The sequence below is a fragment of the Oncorhynchus masou genome, chromosome 17 (genome assembly GCF_036934945.1).
Source record: "Oncorhynchus masou masou isolate Uvic2021 chromosome 17, UVic_Omas_1.1, whole genome shotgun sequence".
NCBI classification, from domain to species: domain Eukaryota; kingdom Metazoa; phylum Chordata; class Actinopteri; order Salmoniformes; family Salmonidae; genus Oncorhynchus; species Oncorhynchus masou.
In genome coordinates this window covers 21,129,306-21,152,401 of record NC_088228.1, presented here as the reverse complement: position 1 = coordinate 21,152,401, position 23,096 = coordinate 21,129,306, and the positions used below count along the sequence as shown (strand labels likewise).

The following is a 23,096-nucleotide window of genomic DNA, read 5'->3' as shown; positions in this document are numbered from 1 at the left end:
AGAGAAGAGCCAGTGTCAATCATTAACAAATTGCAAAGCAGTATCTTCTGAATATGAAGAGGAAATTCAGCAACTCTTGGAGGATAGTGGTAGTCGATACAAAGTATTATTTATTGTTAAAACCAACACGTTTCAGCGAGAATCATTCATAGTTTTCTGGCAGATGGTTAAGTAAATCCACAGGAAATACTGTATGTGAGCATGCAGGGAGAATCAGAGACTTCTACATCAAACATGCCATTTTTCATTATGTTAAATATCCTTTTATTCTGTGATTCTCCTCCAGTTCCTAACCTGATAGGCTAATTTTGTTCATGTGTAAGGCTCCCCCTAAAGTTGATTGACACACCCGTGCGTCACATGGTGACGACATTTTTAATATCGAATAGCTTCCGTGTGTTTATGCTAGAGACTTACTGTTTATTGTAGTGGCTGAAGCTCAAAAACTCAAAAACCTCTCAAAAAGCTCGAAAACCTCTTTCCGCCTGGCGTGTTGGAAGAGTCTGACTTTGGAAAAATGGCACTCCAAGACAGGTACACTGAATTAAGATTACCAAACACCAAACACCAAAACATAATCACGATCTCTTCGAAGTATGTTACTACATAAAATATAGTCCGGTTTGTTTTTAAAGCATGTGTAATTATGGATGTATGTCCATTTTAAAGTGGTTAATTTTTATTTTTTTTACCCCTTTTTCTCCCCAATTTCATGGTATCATGGTAGTAGCTACTATCTTGTCTCATCGCTACAACTCCCGTAGGGCTCGGGAGAGACGAAGGTTGAAATTCATGCGTCCTCCGATACACAACCCAACCAAGCCGCACTGCTTCTTAAAACAGGTGCATCCAACCAGGAAGCCAGCCGCACCAATGTGTCGGAGGAAACACTGTGCACCTGGCAACCTTGGTTAGCGTGCACTGGACCCAGCCCGCCACACGAGTCGCTGGTGCGCGATTAGACAAGGACATCCCTACCGGCCAAACCCGGATGACGCTAGGCCAATTGTGTGTCACCCCACGGACCTCCCGGTCGCGGCCGGTTACAACAGAGCCTGGGCGCAAACCCAGAGTCTCTGGTGGCACAGCTGGCGCTGCAGTACAGCGCCCTTAACCACTGCGCCACCCAGGAGGCCCTTAAGTGTTTAAAATTGATGACATTTTGATGACGATAGAATGAGAAACTAAGGAAAACATCAATTTTCATCAATATATTTATCACTTTTTATGTTTACTTTTTGAAAATACTAACATGAATGGACCAAAATACCAACAAATCAAAAAATGTATAGCTGCAGTAGTCACAAAAATGTCATTTCAGCCTGTGGTGCCTGGCCTTAATCCTGCTCTTCCTGATATACTCATCCCTGTCTCTGCTCACTGCATTCATTCATTACAATAGTGATAATATCCACTCCAAAGAGTCCATTTGAAAAGTTAGAAAAAGAGTGGATCTTAAAGGGCAAATTACTTTGAATTGAATATGAAAAAAAACTGTACTGCCACTAAAGCTTTCACTTTCTCCATAAAAGGACCAGCGGAGGTACCTGGAAGTTAAATAGAAGCACTTTCTTCTTTATACTGACTTCTCTGCATGCATTCATGTTTCTGGTAAGAGTCACTGATGACGAAGATTTGAGTTTGAAAGGTGATCCTTAATCCAAAATCTCGATTTCTCCTCAAAATCCGGAATCATGAATAACCACATGAATGGGGATACCAGTTACAAAGATTTTAGAACAGGCAAATAATGAAATCCAATCTGTACAATAATGATATAACTACAGAAGAAAAATAAATAATACCCCTCGTGTAGCTGAGCAATGGCTCTGTACAGCACATCTAGAGTATACATCTACTCATATTAAATTGAGTTCTTTTGACTTGATGGTTAACAGCCACACATGTAAACACAATAATAAACAGCATTTGCAGTTGCAAACCCCTCCTATTATTCATCACTGAGGGAAAATAACTGCTCTATGAAAGGAGCATTACGTCATTTCCATGTTCCAAACACAAATGCCGGACTTGAAGCAACCTTATTCATAGTCAATGATTGAGCATCACACTTCCATTACTTAATATATTATCAAGACCCAAATGCAGACACAGGATGCAGATGGTTGGAGTCTTACAATGTTTATTAATCCAAAGTGGTAGGCAGGAGAATGGTCGTGGACAGGCAAAAAGGTCAAAACCCGGAGGTACAAAGTGGCAGACAGGCTCGTGGTTAAGGCAGGCAAAATGGTCAGGCAGGCGGGTACAAAGTCCAGAAACAGGCAAGGGTCAAAGCCAGGAGGACTAGAAAAGGGAGAATGCAAAAAGCAGGAGGACGGGAAAAATGCTGGTTGACTTGGAAACATACAAGACTGGCACAGAGAGACAGGAAACATGGGGATAAATACTCTGGGGGAAATAAGCGACACCTGGAGGGGGTGGAGACAGGTGAAACAGATCAGGGCGTGACATACAGTGGGGCAAAAAAAGTATTTAGTAATTTGCAAATAAATAAATTAAAACTCCTACAATGTGATTTTCTGGATTTATTTTTCTCATTTTGTCTGTCATAGTTGAAGTGTACCTATGATGAAAATTACAGGCCTCTCTCATATTTTTAAGTGGGAGAACATGCACAATTGGTGGCTGACTAAATACTTTTTTGCCCCACTGTATATCTTATAACCACCTCTGAAATAGTCATTTATCCCTTCGAAGCCAATTACATAATTTTTCATAACTGTAAACAGCAATAGTCCTATCGATATTAAATATCTATAAGCAGTGTCAAATATACTTTAGCTTTCAAGAACTTGGAAATAGCAGGAACTGGATGTAACTGTAAAATGGCTGTGCATATTAGCTAAAATCGACCCCTTTGGTGGCATTTTCTGAAAATGAAACCTGACCCTCCATTGGAAACACTGAAATAATACCATTACATGCCAATTCATTTGTATGGCCATTCCATGGCCAGGGGTAAGGAAGAGGAACACATTGTTAACAGTCATTAAAACCATGGAAACTAGACTCATACATATCAAATGTGTTGCTTTAGGCATAGTATAACAATACTTATCTCCTAAGCAAAGAAAATGTAGAAAAGGGTATTTATAATGCACCTTGGGCCTAGAAGGTAAAATGGTTTGAATGTGCCATTGTGATTAATTTGTATTGTCAAGAAGAAGTTACGTCTGTATGAAATATGCCATTGTTAAACTGGCTTAAAGCCAATTTCATATTAACATAGTCAATTACAGTTCCTGTGATCTAAAAATGGAAAACCAACAGTTTAATTTAGTGAGTTTTCTTTGGACTTTGGAATCTAAAAAAATAGTAATAACGGGATGAGGTGAGCATAGATGGCAAAAAAATATTTCAGTATTTTTTCAAGATCAGAGTGTAACGTCGTTCTTCGTTTGTTGAATGAGAGTCGGACCGAAATGCAGCGTGGTGGTTACTCATGTCTTCAATGAAGAAAAAACTGAACAATACATGAAATAACTAATGTCATAGTTCCTTCCCTTCGCGCCCTGGGATAATCCACCCTCGCCGCCGACCATGGCCTAATAGTCCTCACCCAGAACCCCACTGATCTGAGGAGTAGCTCGTGACTGAGGGGCAGCTCGGGACTGAAGCAGCTCGGGACTGAGGGGAAGCTCGGGACTGAGGGGCAGCTCGGGACTGAGGGGCAGCCCAGCACTGAGAGGAAGCCCAGCCAGGCAGTTGAATCCGGCAGATCCTGGCTGGCTGGCGGTTCTGGCAGATCCTGGCTGACTGGCAGATCTGGAAGAGTCTGGTTGACTAGCAGATCTTGAAGAGTCTGGTTGACTGGCAGATCTGGAAGAGTCTGGTTGACTGGCAGATCTGGAAGAGTCTGGTTGACTGGCAGATCTGGAAGAGTCTGGTTGACTGGCAGATCTGGAAGAGTCTGGTTGACTGGCAGATCTGGAAGCGTCTGGCTGACTGGCAGATCTGGAAGAGTCTGGCTGACTGGCAGATCTGGAAGAGTCTGGCTGACTGGCAGATCTGGAAGAGTCTGGCTGACTGGCAGATCTGGAAGAGTCTGGCTGACTGGCAGATCTGGAAGAGTCTGGCTGACTGGCAGATCTGGAAGAGTCTGGCTGACTGGCAGATCTGGAAGAGTCTGGTTGACTGGCAGATCTGGAAGAGTCTGGCTGACTGGCAGATCCTTGCAGACTGGCAACTCCATGCAGACTGGCAGCTCCATGCAGACTGGCAGCTCTGGCTGCTCCAAGCAGACTGACAGCTCTGGCTGCTCCAAGCAGACTGACAGCTCTGGCTGCTCCAAGCAGACTGACAGCTCTAGCTGCTCCATGCAGACTGGCAGCTCTAGCTGCTCCATGCAGACTGGCAGCTCTGGCTGCTCCATGCAGACTGGCAGCTCTTTGCAGACTGGCAGCTCCTTGCAAACTGGCAGCTCCTTGCAAACTGGCAGCTCTAGCTGCTCCATGCAGACTGGCAGCTCCTAGCAGACTGGCAGCTCCATGCAGACTGGCAGCTCCATGCAGACTGGCAGCTCTAGCTGCTCCATGCAGACTGGCAGCTCTAGCTGCTCCATGCAGACTGGCAGCTCTGGCTGCTCCATGCAGACTGGCAGCTCTGGCTGCCCCATGCAGACTGGCATCTCTGGCTGCTCCATGCAGACTGGCAGCTCAGGCTGCTCCGAACAGGCAGGAGGCTCCGGCAGCACTGTAGAGGAGGAAGGCTCTAGAAGCGCTGAACAGGCGGGAGACTTCCGACAGCGCAGGAGAGGAAAAAGGCTCCGACAGCACAGGAGAAGCGAGGCGCACTGTAGGCCTGATGTGTGGTGCTGGCACTGGTGGTATTGGGCCGAGGACACGCACAGGAAGCCTGGTGCGGGGAGCTGCTACTGGAGGGCTGGGGTGTGGAGGTGGTACTGGATAGACCGGACCATGCAGGCGCACTGGAGCTCTTGAGCACCGAGCCTGCCCAACCTTACCCGTTTGAATACTCTCGGTCGCCCTGCCAGTGCGGCGAGGTGGAATAGCCTGCACTGGGCTATGTAGGCGAACCGGAGACACCGAGCGCAAGGCTGGTGCCATGTAAGCCGGCCCAAGGAGACGCACTGGGGACCAGATGCGTAGAGCCGGCTTCATGGCATTTGGCTCAACGCTCAATCTAGCCCGGCCGATACGCGGAGCTGAAATATACCGCACCGGGCTATGCACCCGCACTGGGGACACCGTGCGCACCACTGCATAACACGGTGCCTGCCCGGTCTCTCTAGCCCCCCGGTAAGCACAGGGAGTTTGCGCAGGTCTCCTACCTGGCGCAGCCATACTCCCTGTAAGCCCTCCCCCAATAAATTTTTGGGGCTGATTCCCGGGCTTCCCTCTGCGCCGTCGTGATTGCCTCTCCAACTCCGCTGTCGCTGCCTGTTACCACGCCGCTCGGTCCGTGTGTGGTGGGTGATTCTGTAACGCCGTTCTTCGTTTGTTGAATGAGAGTCGGACCGAAATGCAGCGTGGTGGTTACTCATGTCTTTAATGAAGAAAAAACTGAACGATACATGAAATAACTAATAAATACAAAAACAACAAACGGAACGTGAAACCTATTACAGCCTATCTGGTGAACACTACACAGAGACAGGAACAATCACCCACGAAATACACAGTGAAACCCAGGCTACCTAAATACGGTTCCCTATCAGAGACAACAAGAATCACCTGACTCTGATTGAGAACCGCCTCAGGCAGCCAAAACTAAACTAAACACACCCCTAATCAACCACAATCCCAATGCCTACAAAAACCACAATACGACAACACAATAACATAAACCCATGTCACACCCTGGCCTGACCAACTAATTAACTAAAACACAAAATACTAAGACCAAGGCGTGACACAGAGCCAACCAAAGTAAACATTTATTTAGATAATATGTACATCCTGTGCATATTATTCTTCATTTGAAAGTCTAGGTCACTTTGAAAGAGTTCATTCCCATATGCCTCTTCTTGAGTAATAGCTGGGAAATGAAAAATGTAACCTTTGACTGTTTCAGGGTTTCAGCCAACTTTATTATTTCAACTATGACATACCTCAGTGATATTTTTGACTTTTTGATTATGATATATATAAAAAAAATTGTATTCCCCCTGCTAATATCAGACGACAAGTGATGGAATGGGGCTGGGGTAAGAACTTTACAATGTCCAATAATTGAGGCAATGCCCTCCGGTGCTTAATATAATCAATCTAGCTCACACAGAAATTGTATATTTTAATTAAGCGGGTAGATAAAGGTGTTCCTCCTCTGAGGGGGTGAGAGGAGACACCCCACCAAGTAGTTTGGAAATGTGGTCTAAATCACGATCCCAAGCAGCCCTAATGAGAACAAAGGACACAAAAATATTCATTAAAACCTGATCTAAGCATGTTGTGTGGAGTAATGAGAGAGAGAGAGAGAGAGTAAGGAGAGAGAGAGCAAGGAGAGAGAGAGAGCAAGGAGAGAGAGAGAGAGCAAGGAGAGAGAGAGAGCAAGAGAGAGAGAGAGAGCAAGGAGAGAGAGAGAGAGCAAGGAGAGAGAGAGAGAGCAAGGAGAGAGAGAGAGAGAGCAAGGAGAGAGAGAGAGAGAGCAAGGAGAGAGAGAGAGAGAGCAAGGAGAGAGAGAGAGCAATGAGAGAGAGAGAGCAAGGAGAGAGAGAGCAAGGAGAGAGAGAGCAAGGAGAGAGAGAGAGCAAGGAGAGAGAGAGAGAGAGCAAGGAGAGAGAGAGAGCAAGGAGAGAGAGAGAGCAAGGAGAGAGAGAGAGCAAGGAGAGAGAGAGAGCAAGGAGAGAGAGAGAAAGGAGAGAGAGCAATGAGAGAGAGAGCAAGGAGAGAGAGAGCAAGGAGAAAGAAGGACTTGGAGCCAAAGGGAGGAAATAATGAGAAGAGGTTCTAATGTGGGGTGGCAGGGTAGCCTTGTGGTTAGAGCGTTGGACTAGTAACCGGAAGGTTGCAAGTTCAAACCCCCGAGCTGACAAGGTACAAATCTGTCGTTCTGCCCCTGAACAGGCAGTTAACCCACTGTTCCCAGGCCGTCATTGAAAATAAGAATGTGATCTTAACTGACTTGCCTGGTTAAATAAAGGTAAAAAAAAAGTACTTCACTGTCTCCCTCAGAGACATTTAGATCTACCAGTGGGAAATCGCATCACTACTAAGTCTGTAGACATACAAAACAGGACCATTCATCTCAGCTAAGATCCCATCCCATCTCTCTCTGTGCTCAAGAGAAAGAGAAGAAAAAATGTTTAATGGAATATCCCCTTATGTGCTCTTGTTATAAAACTCTGTGTCCCGGCCAGTCTTGGCCACATAAAAGCTCCGGCTAAGATTGTATGACACCTCTTATTTACCTCCAATCCTCCACAGAAAATTGGAACTTTTGAAATAATAATTACCAAGCCGACTCTGAAATTCAGCAGGAGCGATTCAGAGAACGACAACTACCTTTTTAAAAAACATGAAGAGTGTTTTAGAGGCTGGTGAGCACGAAAGCAGGGCCCACAGCTCTGTGTGGATAGAATCAGACGCAGCTCTGTGGCAAAGCCTGGAGCCTGGCCATTCAGCAGACTCTGCTCCTGCTGAGTGGGTACAGGCTAGCCTCATCTTATTCCAGCAACACCGGCTGTGAAGCGCCAGTGGCCACCTTCTCACTCTGCTAGATGTGTCCTTTAATTTCTTTCCCTTTGTTGTTCCAGCCAGACTAAATAAAAAGGTAGGGGTGGGATGCCTCTATTTCAAATGAATAAAAGATCAACAGTCATACTTGACTATAAGGAAATGTGCACATTTTGTATAGTTTGTGAAACGTTTTGTGTACAGTAGTGTGGTAGAGGGGAGCTTGGGAGTTGGGAGAACCACATTTCTGTTTCTATCCAGCAACTATGTGTTGTTTCTGTACTTTTCAGGATTTTTTTCAGGATAGTTGAAGTTTCCTTACTTTTTGCATGCTACGTTAATGATTAGACCGTGTTAAAATTGGACTTCCTTGCATTTCATAAGTTTACTGTCAAAGAGTGAAACAGATGCTTTGTGACACTCCAGAACCGTGGGGTGGAGCTTTTGATGAAGCGCCAATGAAACTCCAAGCACCAGGCTGGTATGAAACAGAATAATCCAAGTTCTTCTCTCCTTTTTTCCCAGGATGTCTCTCACAGTGATTCTCTTTGTAAACCATGCACGAGTCACACAAGGGCTTATTCCTCTCCATGGGGTGTCAGTCAATGGACAACATTTTATTTCTGATATTAAATTGTATTTACCTATTTACCTCAAGTTAAAATACATTTTTCTCCTTTAAAATAATACAATTCAAATGTCAGAAATTAATTAATGAACCCCAGCATTTAATATCAGTAAACTAGCAATTGTTTTTATCATTGAGAGAATGTTTATTCATACTACTTTTCTAAATTAAGTTTGAAGTTCCCTGCAATACTATATCATCAGCAGTAATCTCGACTTCCCAGTACTATTCCTCCTGTGTACCAAAGTTTTGACTATTTTCTTTAGTTTCCAATTAATTGTCACATCAGTATGGCATTCTTGTGAGGCTTAATGAACCCAAGGTAGGCACCAGCGCAGCAGCGCAGCAGACCCTTTGTTCATTGCACATTCAAAGTTTCATCTGCTCCAATTACGTTCCATTACACCAAACTGGCTCCTGGTCACTTTTAATTCACTTCTTGCCATCTTGTATAATTAGGGTTTGCATTAACCATGGCTCCCCAAAGAGGCTTTCTCCAGCACCATGTCTGGCTGCACTCTGCACAGGAGCATTTTGTATTTTTCAAAGTCTGTCTGAAACCCTGGCTGTCTCTCCCGGTGCTTTCAAAATGAGATCAGAGCATTTGAGATTTAGCTACAGTACTTGATGATATTAACTTTCCCTTGTTCGCCTTCCTCGAGCATTCACGTGACATATTGTAAGTGGATGCACTGCCTCTGGCTGCGGGATCCATGTGCACACAAATGACATTTTCAGGACCGTAGATGATTTCCGTGACCCGACTTCCTGACTTCAGCGGAAAGGAAGCATCGTGAGTGGACGATGGTAATTAAGCAGCCCACAAAGCATGCTGCCACATAACTCACATTCACAAAACAGGGCCTGCTGTGCATTTCTTTAGATATTAAAAGCAGATCTATAGATCCTCATTCACAAGATACACTATTTAGATGTACATCATTTTGGTAATTTTCATTGTGGACAGAAGTTGCCATAGAATACATATTAATCTTCTGAGTGCATTAGTCTCTCATCTTGCTTTAGTATACTATACATCTCTGCCCATTGTATACATTCATTTAAATGTTTTTTTTTAGTAAACGTTTTCCTGTAGCTGAGGACGAATTAAATAACCATGAATCAACCGTGAATCAACCATGAATCAACCATGAATCATTCCTATTTTATATACAAACTATAACCCATGACACAACTCATACATTACCTGAAGGTAGCTTTGAGGATCTGCCCAGAGGTGATCTCCTTGGTGTGGTTGTTGTAGCCATAGAAGAGATCCCCAAAAATGGTTTGGTTGGCTGGGATGTCAGCTGTCTCCCCACAGTCCAGTCCCTCGGTACAGGCTTCAGACAGGGGCTGGCAGGAACGACCATCTTGACCTTTCTTGTAATCCTCAATACAACTACAATGGCAGCCATAAAAAAAAGGGGAGCAGTGTGAGCTGATGTGCTCTTACATTCTATTCAAATAGACTGTGTTTAATCTACATTATACATGAAGCTTCTAAGAAATGTAGTCATATATTTAAACCCTAAACCGAATTCTGTTTTGTAATTCAAGTCAATACAGAGATAAAAAATGAGGTTGTTTTTAAAAAACTTATACTGGAAACTGATTTAGTTGAATAGGTCCCTTTGGCTGTATTTTTTCATTTGCTCACATTGTATAAAGACTTATTTGTCTACTGTATTATTGACTGTATGTTTGTTTTACTCCATGTGTAACTCTGTTGTTATATGTGTCGAACTGCTTTGCTTTATCTTGGCCAGGTCGCAGTTGCAAATGAGAACTTGTTCTCAACTTGCCTACCTGGTTAAATAAAGGTTAAATAAAACAAATCTAAAATAAACATTTACACAGGCATCCCAATTCTGATCTTTTTCTCACTAATTGGTCTTTTGACCAATCAGATCAGCTCTAAAAAAATATATAAAAAGATCTGATGTGATTGGTCAAAAGACCAATTAGCAGAAAAAATATCAGAATTGGGCTGCCTTAGTGACTGACTGAAGAGTACATGAAATTCCATCTTGACATTATGTAAACATCACTATGGCTATCTGTCAGGATTATTGACTTATTTTACTTGTGTTCATGGCTCACTATTTACTCAGAAGTGCACCCCTTTATGCCCTAGTTCAAGGAGATTCACAAAATAGGCCTCCTCATAATTATAGTGTGCCAATCAATTCTAGCTTTGTTGTATGGTGCTATTAATTAAATTCAGTGAACAAAAAAACACCACATTTCATTTTTCTGAAAGGGAATAATCCAAACAGTGAGTCCTCTCGACTCTTTCATATTTATGACACTTTGACATTCCAGTGTCTAGCGAGCAATGTAAAATATATCAAAGGCAATGGGCCTGGGATTAAAGTGAAATACCCTTTCTTCATGATGACACTTCTTTCTACAGGAAAGTGTCACTAAAGAGGGTTAGATATATTTTGTCCATAATGCAGTCCTAATCCACACTGCATATAAACTGGTTCACTTTTCCTGTCATATTATCATGTTTCATATGACAGACAATTAAGCACGTTTGTCACCTACAGTCAGAAATACTTTTGTGTCAGGAGAAGACTTGACATTAAAAGAGAGGTCAAGAGATCTTTCTCTTTTAAGAGACAACCTCTCCAAGGCGAAGAGACAAATCACCCTGAGTGACTAACGCACTGCACAGCTGACATTTAAAAGACATACTGGTGCACTTCGCTTTCCTACTAAAAGTATGTCATGACAATGCCATCACCAGGAATCTACTGAAGTGAAAAAGAAGGCAATACTATTACTACACATTGTTAGGTTCTAATTATCAAAGTAAGAACTTGACGGACACTATGAAAGCTTAAACCAAGTTCACTCATCCCAGAGGATCAAACAGCTGAACCGACAAAAGACATTCACACAAGCACAGATATTTAACCCTTTCTCCTATGCTGAATCTCCTCCTAAATATCTGAACAGCCAGTGATGTTCAGAACCTTAGTGATATCTGTTCTTCCTCCTTTCTTCTGACCTGACCTCTGCCCCAAAGTCCTCACTCCTCCCCAACTTACAGCTGTCATGTTGACTTGTACCAGACGGTGTCTTTCCTCCTCCCATTGGATCCCAGATGGCTAACAATAATATATCCTGACATAATGTAAAGGTTATAAATTACCCTCTCTCCCTCAGTGAAAGGAATAAGTATATTTCATAAGTCAAGAAATCAGAACCCAACAACATTTTGGTAGATGCAATCGGTTGTGCAACTGACTAGGTATTCCCTTTCCCTTCCCTACTATCATGGTATTGTTAGGATTTCCTACATTGTAAACTTCTGTCCTCCTTTTTAAACACTTCAGAATGTGACACTGTTAAATCAGTTCAGTGCCACAGAGACAGGGCCTGCATACCAAATAGCACTGTGTTTGCAACACAAAATACAAGAGAATAGGTTGCCATTTGAGATGCATCCAAGTTCAGGAGTGTTCTCTCACCCGCAGAACATCTGGATGTTGTAAAGGGTGGGGTCATCCTCCAGGGGGGCGAGTTGCTGGAGGCACAGTTGTTCACAGCCTCCGTTAAAGCCGTCAGAGCAGTCGATGCCAATGTGGTGGTCGTAGCAGCCTGTGCCATCCTTCATGGGACTCAGTCCAGGAGGGCACTAGAAAGAACGGGAATAAAGTATACACGATGGCACAGAAAGTCAAAAACAATAGGGGCACAGATCAACTAAAACACACTAGGGATGTGATCTGGTTTCATATTGCTCAAATGTAATCATGTTCCAAATCTTTAGCTCACACAGAAATAAGTAGAGATCAGACACATCCAGATCCCATGTGTGTTTGTACAAATTGTAGAAAAGTGGGTTAGCAAAATGAGAGAGAATCAAGGTAACAGCTTTGATTATATTTCCCTAAACAACATTCGATGAACTCTGTCACACCACAAAAGATGTGCTGCTAACAAAGATACATGAGGCCTAAATTCACAGAGGCATCCAGAACTTCTCCAACTCTACACCTGCTTCCAGAGTTACAAAGACTCCCCTATCCTTCCCAAAGCAATCTTTCAGAGGCCAGTGATGCCAAATTCACATTTTCTGTCAGACATTCCTTCAAAGGGTACTTTGATGGGATGATACTTAACAAGGCACCCCTGCCCGTAGAAAAGAGGAACATACTATGTAATAAGGAATAAGGAAGCATAAGCTACATATATATTTATTTATTTAATTACTCTCCCAAGTCTCCAGTGCCCATCAATCCTGGCCTCATCCCAGTGGGCACACACTGGTTGACTCAATGTTGTTTCCAAATTAGGTTGAACCAACATGGAACAGGCGTGGAATTGACATTTGTGCCCTGTGGGATGACAAAAGTATTCGGTTGAAAGAGTAGGCTGAATCTTGATACCTCTCGCTCAAACTGACACATTTTGATGGGGATCAAACATGAAGCAGTGCATCAATCGACTCTAAGGGGTCTAACATGAATTGGAACTTCATAAGTTGAGTCAAACAGAAGCACTGAAAATCCAGAATTGTCCTACATCAGTCCTTGTGGAGTTTTCAGTATTAAAGGTAGACTGGCTCAGCGATATGACGTAGATACAATATAGTAGGTCAATTTCTGCAGCAAATAACAGCGTTTAAGTGCGAGGCTCAACTTCTCTGTGGTTTTAGTGCTCTGGCTACTACGCTCTAAACAGCATGAAGTAAACCCATGCAAATGCGCAGATACTGTGTGTGACTGTGTGTGAACGAAGTCTGGCATCTCGCTCATCTCAATATGTGTGGTGCTACTTGTCGCAATGTCATTTCGCTGAGTATTTCTTTAATATAAGATTTCAGATTGTATGCACCTGTAGATGTTATGTACCGTTGAAGTCAGAAATGTACCTACACTTAGGTTGGAGTCATTAAAACTAGTTTGTGAACCACTCCACACATTTCTTTTTAACAAACTATTGTTTTGCCAAGTCGGTTAGGACATCTACTTTGTGCATGACACAAGTCATTTTTCCAACAATTGTTTACAGACAGATTATTTCACTGTATCACAATTCCAATGTGTCAGAAGTTTACATACACTAAGTTGACTGTGGCTTTAAACAGCTTGGAAAATTCCAGAAAATTATTTCATGGCTTTATAAGCTTCTGATTGGCTAATTGACATAATTTGAGTCAATTGGAGGTGTACCTGTGGATGTATTTCAAGGCCTACATTCCAACTCAGTGCCTCTTTGCTTGACATCATGGGAAAATCAAAAGAAATGTAGACCTCAACAAGTCTGGGTCATCCTTGGGAGCAATTTCCAAATGCCTGAAGGTACCACGGTCATCTGTACAAACAATAGTGCGCAAGTATAAACACCATGGGCCCACACAGCCGTCGTACCGCTCAGGAAGGAGATGCGTTCTGTCTCCTAGAGATGAACGTACTTTGGTGCAAAAAGTGCAAATCAATCCCAGAACAACAGCAAAGGACCTTGTGAAGATGCTGCAGGAAACAGGTACAAAATTATCTATATCCACAGTAAAGCAAGTCCTATATTGACATAATCTGAAAGGCCACTCAGCATGGAAGAAGCCACTGCTAAAAAACCTCCATAAAAAAGCCAGACTATGGTTTGCAACTACACATGGGGACAAAGATGGTACTTTTCAGAGAAATTATGAAACAAAAATAGAACTGTTTGGCCATAATGACCATCGTTATGTTTGGAGTAAAAAGGGGGAGGCTTGCAAGCCGAAGAATACCATCCCAACCGTGAAGCACGGGAGTGGCAGTCATGTTGTGGGGGTGCTTTGCTGCAGGAGGGATTGGTGCACTTCACAAAATAGATGGCATCATGAGGTTGGAAAATTAGGTGGATATATTGAAGCAACATCTCAGGACATCAGTCAGGAAGTTAAAGCTTGGTTGCAAATTGGTCTTCCAAATGGGCAATGACCCCAAGCATACTTCCAAAGTTGTGACAAAATGGATTAAGGACAACAAAGTCAAGGTATTGGGAGTGGCCATCACAAAGCCCTGACCTCAATCCTAAGAAGATTTGTGGGCAGAACTGAAACGCGTGTGCTAGCAAGGAGGCCTACAAACCTGACTCAGTTACACCAGCTCTGTCAGGAAGAATGGGCCAAAATTCACCCAACTTATTGTGGGAACCTTGTGGAAAGCCACCCGAAACGTTTGACCCAAGTTTAAATTGTTTAAGGCAATGCTACCAAATACTAATTGACTGTATGTAAACTTCTGACCCACTGGGAATGTGATGAAAGAAATAAAAGCTGAAATAAATCATTCTCTCTACTATTATTATGACATTCCACATCCTTAAAATAAAGTGGGGATCCTAACTGACCTAAGACAGGGAATTTTTACTAGGATTAAATGTCAGGAATTGTGAAAAACTGAGTTTAAATATATTTAACTAAGGTGTCTGTAAACTTCTGACTTCAACTGTATGTCTTTCCTAACAAAATCCCTCTCCTTACTGTAGATCATTATGACCCATCCCACCACTAACAACAAGGGCAGGTGAAGATACACGTATGTCATTACACCAAAGCCTTGTTGAAATTGGCTGTTTTTTTTGCATATCCAAGTCGAATCTGTTCTTTTTCCTGCAGTCTGAACAGTCAAACATCACATAGAAATGGACAGTTCAAGCCACATTCAAAACTACCTTTATAGGTGGTTTTAAATCATATTCATATCTGATTCCTGGTGACTTGTGTCTGAATGGTTAAATCTGATTTATTTGCCCTCAAATGTTTTTTAGACTGTTATTTGGCATATCTTGTTGCTTGCTGGCTATTCTGTTGATGGTTTAACAAGAACATTGGCAGCTAACTAGCTTTTTAATTGTTTACAAGCAAATGAGTGAATGTGCTATAAAACTAAACAGCTACCTAGCTAGCTAGTTGAGTGCTGTGGCTTGAGTGCTGTGGATCATCTTATCCTTTGAGCCTTTAAACTACACTATGATTTTGGACATTCAAAGCAACTGGGAAACATCCAGTTGCTACATTAGCATTAGCTTGCTACATAACTTCTGAGTCATAGGAAGCACGACCACTAATCAGCACGAGAATGAACCACTGTGCAAGTCACCAAATCTGATTTGGTCACTTGTAATTTTCTATTTGGACGAACAGTATTTCAAAATGGATTTGAAAATCAAAAATGATTTGAGCATTAATGCCTGCAGCGTGAACAAGCCTCAGGAGGTCTGGCTGGCCCTCTTGTATTCTTAACATGCGCCGAATACAACAGGTGTAGACCTTACAGTGAAATGCTTACTTACGAGCCCCTAACCAACAATTCAGTTTAAAAAATACAGATAAGAATAAGAAATAAAAGAAACAAGTAATTAAAGAGCAGTAGTAAAATAACAATAACGAGACTATATACAGGGGGATACCGGTATAGAGTCAATGTGCGGGGGCACTGGTCAGTTGAGGTAATATGTAGATGTAGGTTGAGTTATTAAAGTGACTATGCATAGATGATAACAACAGAAAGTAGCAGCGGTGTAAAAGAAGGGGTGCCATTTGTTTAGGAGTCTTATAGCTTGGGGGTAGAAGCTGTTTAGAAGCCTCTTGGATCTAGACTCGGCGCTCTGGTATCCTTGGCTGTGCATTAGCAGAGAGAGAACAGTCTATAACTAGGGTGGCTGGAGTATTTGACAATATTTAAGGCCTTCCTCTGACACCGCCTGGTATAGAGGTCCTGGATGGCAGAAAGCTTGGCCCCAGTGATGTACTGGGCCGCTCGCAATACTCTCTGTAGTGCCTTGCGGTCAGAGGCCGAGCAGTTGCCATACCAGCCAGAGATGCAACCAGTCAGGATGCTCTCGATGGTGCAGCTTTAGAACCCTTTGGGGATCTGAGGACCCATGCTAAATATTTTCAGTCTCCTGAGGGGGAATAGGTTTTGTCATGCCCTCTTCACGACTGTCTTGGTGTGCTTGGACCATGTTAGTTTGTTGGTGATGGAGACACCAAGGAACTTAAAACTTTCAACCTGCTCCACTGCAGCCCTGTCGATGAGAATGGGGGCCTGCTCGGTCCTCTTTTTCCTGTAGTCCACAATCATCTGTGGTTAAGTGGTTAACACTGGGTTAATGGCTAATGTATCAATGGCCATTGGGGCATATGTTGTAACAGGAGTCCCTCGCCTCGTCCCTCCCTGGACACATTGCTATTGATTTTGTTGCTTGGCTATGGGCACTGTGAAAACTGATTTATCACATGTAATGTAAAGAGCATGGTACATTGAATCTCCGAACTCATCTGTAGCAGAGACTCTTTAAATCACTGGGCCTCTGCAATCGATGGCAATGGGTAAGTGTGGCAAAGGGAAGTCAGTGGAATTCATGTATTAATGGTCCTTGATGGCCCATGCTTGTGAACCCCACGTCTCTCCTTATTGACTGCTGTAAGCCAAATTCTGTGTGTGTAAATGTACTTGGTGAATAAAGGTGATTCTGACTGACATGCAGAAATAGAACTCAGGAGAATTTCCCCACTGCCAAGAGAATGATAGTCATTAAAGATGTGCTTGCTTTCAGGTTTGCATTATACTGTTTGAGGATTTTCCATAGAGTTCTATTTCCATATGTAATGAACACAATGGGAGACAGAGAGCTGGTTTCAAGCGCGAGGCGCAGCAGGTGTTTATTTGTAAAGGACCACAGGAGGCGGCAGGTAGCTGGGTCCAGGGGCAGGCAGAAGGTCATACACAGGGGGACCAAAAAGTCAACAGTAAAGGCAGGGAAAAGGCTAGTAACATCGTCCGGGAGATCAGGCAATAGGTGAATAACAGAAAATCCGATAGGATAAAGTACAGGCAAGGAATAGGCAAAAGGCGTCATTAGTGAGGCAGGCAAAAACTATCATACATGAGAGGATTAAATTAGAGGGTGATATCCAGCGCTCCGAATAGAAGTGTGTCACAAAACAAACAATAACTTGCAATGATGGGGTGCAAAGAACTGAACCAAATAGTGTGTGATAATTACATACAGGTGTGTGAACAGGTGATCAGAATTCAGGTGATTGGAATCTGGAGAGTGAGCTGCGTTCAGGGGATCTACGTGTTTGAGAGTGTGAGTTGGAAGCAGACGTTACACCATACAGCATTTTTGCATAGAGTTCTATTGCGGATTTAAAACTCAACCGTTTAGGAATTAACAATCCATAGGTCAAAGGTAGAATAAATCATATGCTTTGAAATGATTCAGATAAAGTGAAAAATGGCAAAGGTCCTCTAAAGATCCCTCCATGAGAGAAACAATAGATAATATCAACATACAGTATATCGCCTTTCATAGTAATGAAATGACACATTTCTTTTTTAGTTGCTAGGTAGAATAACAAATGTAGCTCCACAAAATAAACAACATCCTTCACCGGCAGTTTAAGGAAATGAAACAATAAATGATAATAGTGTACCGGCTTGTGAAGCTTTTGTATTTAGGCTGAACTGGAAAAATCCTTGAACCACTGTACCTTTTAATCCCATTTACTAATGGTGATAAATTCCTCCTGCTCCTTCCAGTTTATGGGAATCAGCCATGTGGTGTTGCCACAGAGCAACAAATCCTTACGAGAGAGTTGGATAAACTTTGCAATTTTCCAATACGCCAAATAGGCAGATTGGAGAAAGTGAACAATAGAGATTGAATAGGTCTACTTATCCAGCAAGCAGAGTTTCAAGAGAAAAGGGAAGATGTCATCTGTTCCAAATGTCACGGTTGAGGTTATCAACGTATATCAGGTAGTCTTAAGAGTTGTGAAATTACCCAGAGTACAGTGATATAATAACCCCTTAGGAACATAAATGTCAACTTAAAATTGTACAGTGATTGTATTGACATTCTATAACGCCACTCCCAAACCATATATATTATCTTCATAAATCACCATTTGTTAGGGGGATTAGAGTAAAAAAAAAACTTCACCAACACCTCCCCTGGTGCTAGCCAGTCATATTTCAGAGGTAGCTTTAGGGATTACAGAGGTGCATTCCCATGCTCTGCATCTGTCCATGGAAAGACTGCAGCAGATTTTCCCAAAAGAGGATGTACTACCTTAAATCCCCCTATCGATCCTTAGAGGAAAACATTAGTACTAGCAGGCTGCTGAGCACCTGCTACTCTATAGGAGTATGCACATAGAAAACCTTGGCCAAATATCGACTCAGCTCAGAACTGCTTAGTGTCCAAAATGGGATCCAAGTCAGAGCTGGTTGCAACTGAATGTGGATTATGTCAGTAACAAAGTGCATTGGCCAGCATGGGAAACATGTTAAGGTGCTTGTTCTGAAGTTAAATAAGATTATGTTTGACCGTGGACAGCTTAGACTGGCACAATTGAGCATTCCATTAATCGTAAGGTATATCTATATGTTTTTGAGGTATATCTATATATATTTTTGAAGGAGGAGTTCTCTGGGGGAAGGTATATGTGACTCCCAAACAGAACACCTCATGTTTTAAATGTAAATTTGACAAGTTCAGTTGTAGTACAGGCCAGTAGTACTGTAAATACGTGATGAAATGTCTTCACCAATGGAACATCAAATGAAAGAATAAATGTCTATAAACCAATTACAAAGGCCAATTAGGACATTGGGGAATATTTCCACCCTGGTCATTCTCACTGCAGGATAACAGTCGGAATGTCTGCATCATGTAAATACTAAGGTCTCCTCTGTTGGTAGGGACACATCCCACACTGCAGGCTGACGCTTTGTTTGGACAGGGCCCAATTTGTTCTGGTGGCAGGCGGCTGGACAGACAGCCTCACATTTCCCCTGTTCTCGCAGGAGTAGACGAGAGCTAATGAATCGCTTAATAATTAGGTGATTATTAGACATTACTTCCAAACGACTGCACTGTCTCTCCTCAGGAGTGCCATACATCAGCCAAGACAGAGTGGGTCAGGCGGCTTCGGCTCATGCTAGGAGAGATCTTAAACATGACGAGACAAGACTGGCAGCATGGACTCAGACAAGGTGTTAATTGATTTGTGGATTCGGCCTCTGGGTCCCAGCCAGTTATCACTATGATTTGACGGATGAAAGCATCATTCATATACCTCGTCACAAGGTAATTACAAAACGCCAAGTAATATATCCAACAGATGGCACCATCCTGGATATCTTGCAGTAACAAGAGTGGACACTTAGTAGGAGCTGGTAGGAAAAATATTGTTTCCTTATTGGGGATCTAAGCTTGCAAATGCATGTTTATAAATGGGATGTCCATATTAAACCTTCAGTACCATGAGTCAAAAATCCAGAGCTTCAGGTAGGTCTGGGTGATACAGACAATAATCCATGTCTGTCACGTCCTGACCATAGAAAGCCTGTATTTTCTATGGTAGTGTAGGTCAGGGCGTGACTAGGGGTGTTTAGTCTAGTTTATTATTTCTATGTGGGGTTCGAGGTTTATTTTCTATGCTGGGGTTTGTGTATGATTCCCAATTAGAGGCAGCTGGTAATCATTGTCTCTAATTGGGGATCATACTTAAGTTGCATTTTTCCACCTGGTGGTTACGGGATATTGTTTATGTTTAGTTGCCTGTTAGCACTGCATTGTCATTTCGTTTATTCTTTATTGTTTGTTTTTTTCTAAGTTTCACTGTCTAAATTTTAACTCTACGTACGCTGTGCCTTTGTGACGTAGAAGTTCGCCACTGGCCGCGGGCAGCATTTGGTTCTTTAACGCACACACATATTCATCACTCCTCCCTGCGCCATTATAAGATAAGTTAACAATGTGGGTCGACACACAAATTAACTTCTGTCTTGGTGCATGCATTTTACACTTGTCAATGTTCATATTTGAGAGATACAATAATTATTATACTTATCAATGTTGTGGATGAGCGCATTGTTTGTTTGTTCTGTTCCTCTCTCTCCATCTCTGTAGCTTCCGGGTATGCTGGAAAAGGACCTGAGCTAAGGGAATTGGGTTGGCTTTATTGTGCCTGTCCCAAATGGCTCATTAATGCATATGGGCATACTGAAAGATATTGTCAGTAGTGATGTAATGTTGTAAATGTTATGTTGTGATATTGTTTAAAACCGTGTTGCAATGTATATCCTTTAGTATGTTTAGTTCATGGAAAATGTAGGTTTGTATTGTTAATTGATTAATTAATTAGGGTTAATTGTTCTGAGGGGAGGGGCTAGCCCTACAAAAGGAGCCTCTCTTTCAGTCATGAAGAGGCAGTTTGGATTGAGTTGTGGATGGGGCAGCATTGTTTTTAAGCTGTCCCATAAGGTAGACGTTGATGGCAGTACTGTTGTTTTTTGTTCTGGAATCACTTGTAAATAAATACCTTTGCACAGAAGAACTTTTGCGGTTCCGCCATCTTTTTATTTTGATAGAGGTTAGGTTATCCAGTTTAGCCTTCTGGCCTACTCTACGTGACAGCCTTGGTCCGTTAATTCATTAGACGAACGTGACAATATCACAATAGAAACGGTTATCTCCATAAAAGCATGAGGTATGCAAGGAAATGTTTAGAAATAAAGATCAACATGATGCATATCTATTAATATTCTTTCAGTATAATCAGTTGCTGAAAGTATCAGGGCTTTTGCTTCATGACAGAAATAGGGGAGAAAACAAATACAAAACGAAAATATGATTCTAATTTGATGATTGGATGTATTTTGCAGTTACATAAACTAGGGGCACATGTCTAAGTATTTCATGAAGCTTGAGCATGTTAACAAATACCTTCTGAGACTGTTGTCTACTTCAGAGCTCAGTGGTAGAGCTGCTATCATTGACTAATTAATTAACAGGACCTCTTAAGTCTGTTCTCATGTCCTCCGGATCTGACGACAACTGTTCGGTATATAGCTTTGTTGTCTGTGTTCTATGTCCTTTGTTGTGCATTATTTTTATCTAAAAAAAAAAAATAATGTTCGCCTTGGGTGTGAGAAATACACTTTACAAATTAAATGAATTATTAATATGTATTATAATCCTAATTTAATATCATATAAGAATCATTTCCACAACATGACATAGATATATGTTGTGCCCTCTGATATTGCAATGCTCTTTCCTGTGTTTAAATGTCAAACCCTGCAATATATTTTGTAATAAATCAATACATTTAGTCATGACTTTTAGATACTGGAAACCATTGATACTATAGGTCACAGGTCATGTACATCTGTTACAAGAAGTGGAATACCAGGGAGTCTGCATGCTGTTGGTTGTGAACTCTGTGACAGCTGCATGTAGGTAGGTCTGTCCACCAGCACAATTAGAGCAGAAGGAAAATGTTCTCAACGAGGGCAATATATTGTTTGCTAAATCTAATCGCTCGGCATTGAAATTACATTTACTTGAGCAGCAAGATTTTGACATTTACAAGCCTCAAAGAAACAAATTAGGTGATTTTCTACGCACTTGTATCTGAATGAACAGCAAACCAAGTCAGGCCTTCTAACAAACAGGAATCTTAATTGCATTGGTGCAGAACACGGATGTATTTTCAGATGATGCTAGGGACCCCAAAGCTGTGAAAGAACACTTGCATTGATGTCCAAGTATGGCCTCTGTACTCAAATTGCAATTGTTAACTATGACGGATACAATAATGAATGTTTGTTGTCGATTAAAATAGTGTCTTCTCATATATAATTCACATTCAAGTGTGAAATACAGTTCCTACACAAACAACTTGGTCAAAACCAGTTTAGACATTACATACAGCCCTTTGCTGAGTCAGAGAATGGTCTTGATAGCCATGTTAAACCAACATTTTGAGACAGTCTTTTGATTACTAATGTTTTTTTGCCATGACAGTCATGTTTTGAAAAGTTCACTGCAGTGATGCAAATGTGATGTTTTTATCAATCCAGTGCAGACATTTGAAACTGAAATGCATCGAAAATGTGCCTTAGATCTGTCCTACTCGTGCACCGAATAGATATTCTCTATCTCATTTTAATATCATGCATTGAGGGTGGGAGGGCATAATATTGAGGAAATGTAAATCAATAAATTATTATCATTTGAGGAAGATCTGATAATTCCAAAAAGTTTATCTTCAAACCTGTTACAAAAAGATAATCTGATCAGAAATGCTGGATCACCTTTCATCTAATTAGAAATGCTGGATCACCTGAAACTCATGTCTTGAGCAAATGAATAGTCTTAAAGATGGTTGACAGCCTGAGTTTTTCACATCTTTCACCATAAATCTGTTGCAAAACACCAACAAACACTAGGAGTACAACTTTTTAGTAGGATAGAAACCATGGACAGAAGGTGAATGAAATAGAACATACCTGATCCATTTCATGGCTGTAAGCAAACAAAGAGAGGTAGCACTGTAAAGGGGGTACAGTGGTTCACTCACCATGCATCCACTGGAATCAAGCTTGCGGTCAGAGACGCAGCGGAAGTTTCGGCTACAACCACCGTTGTCCTTTGAGCAGTCACGCACCGGGCCAAACGAGTCCAGCAAAACCTCCAGACTGTCAAACGATGAGGAGATCATCAGCTCTTCTCTGGCAAAATAAAACACAAACAAAAACATTAGAATCTTCCCCCTCAGCAAAAAAACAAAATCGTCAGTCGCTAGCAATCAAATGTCCCTCTTTGGTTATAGTCTGTTGATTGACAATGGGTTCGTTGTAGTCCTCATCACAAAACAGTGCATCAAATGCATCTTTCATTTTGAAACTTAATGATGTGCTTCAGTCAGAGCAGCCAAAACTTGAATTTCAAAGCAACCCTGCTTTGCAAAGGGCCTAAGATGTGTTTGATGAAAAGCATTGGTTTTA

General features: G+C 41.9%; 1 protein-coding gene across 9 annotated transcripts in view; it reads right to left on the bottom strand.

Annotated features, from left to right (window-relative positions):
• Window positions 1-23,096, bottom strand: part of LOC135558687 (astrotactin-1-like) — a 247,105-nt gene that overhangs the window by 122,859 nt on the left and 101,150 nt on the right. For all 9 annotated transcript variants that reach the window (XM_064992716.1, XM_064992721.1, XM_064992717.1 and 6 more), the window contains 3 exons: window positions 22,670-22,820; window positions 11,766-11,932; window positions 9,491-9,685 (listed from right to left, as the gene is read on the bottom strand). In XM_064992716.1, the coding sequence (XP_064848788.1) occupies window positions 9,491-9,685; window positions 11,766-11,932; window positions 22,670-22,820 (513 nt within the window). The remainder of the gene's footprint in view (window positions 1-9,490; window positions 9,686-11,765; window positions 11,933-22,669; window positions 22,821-23,096) is intronic.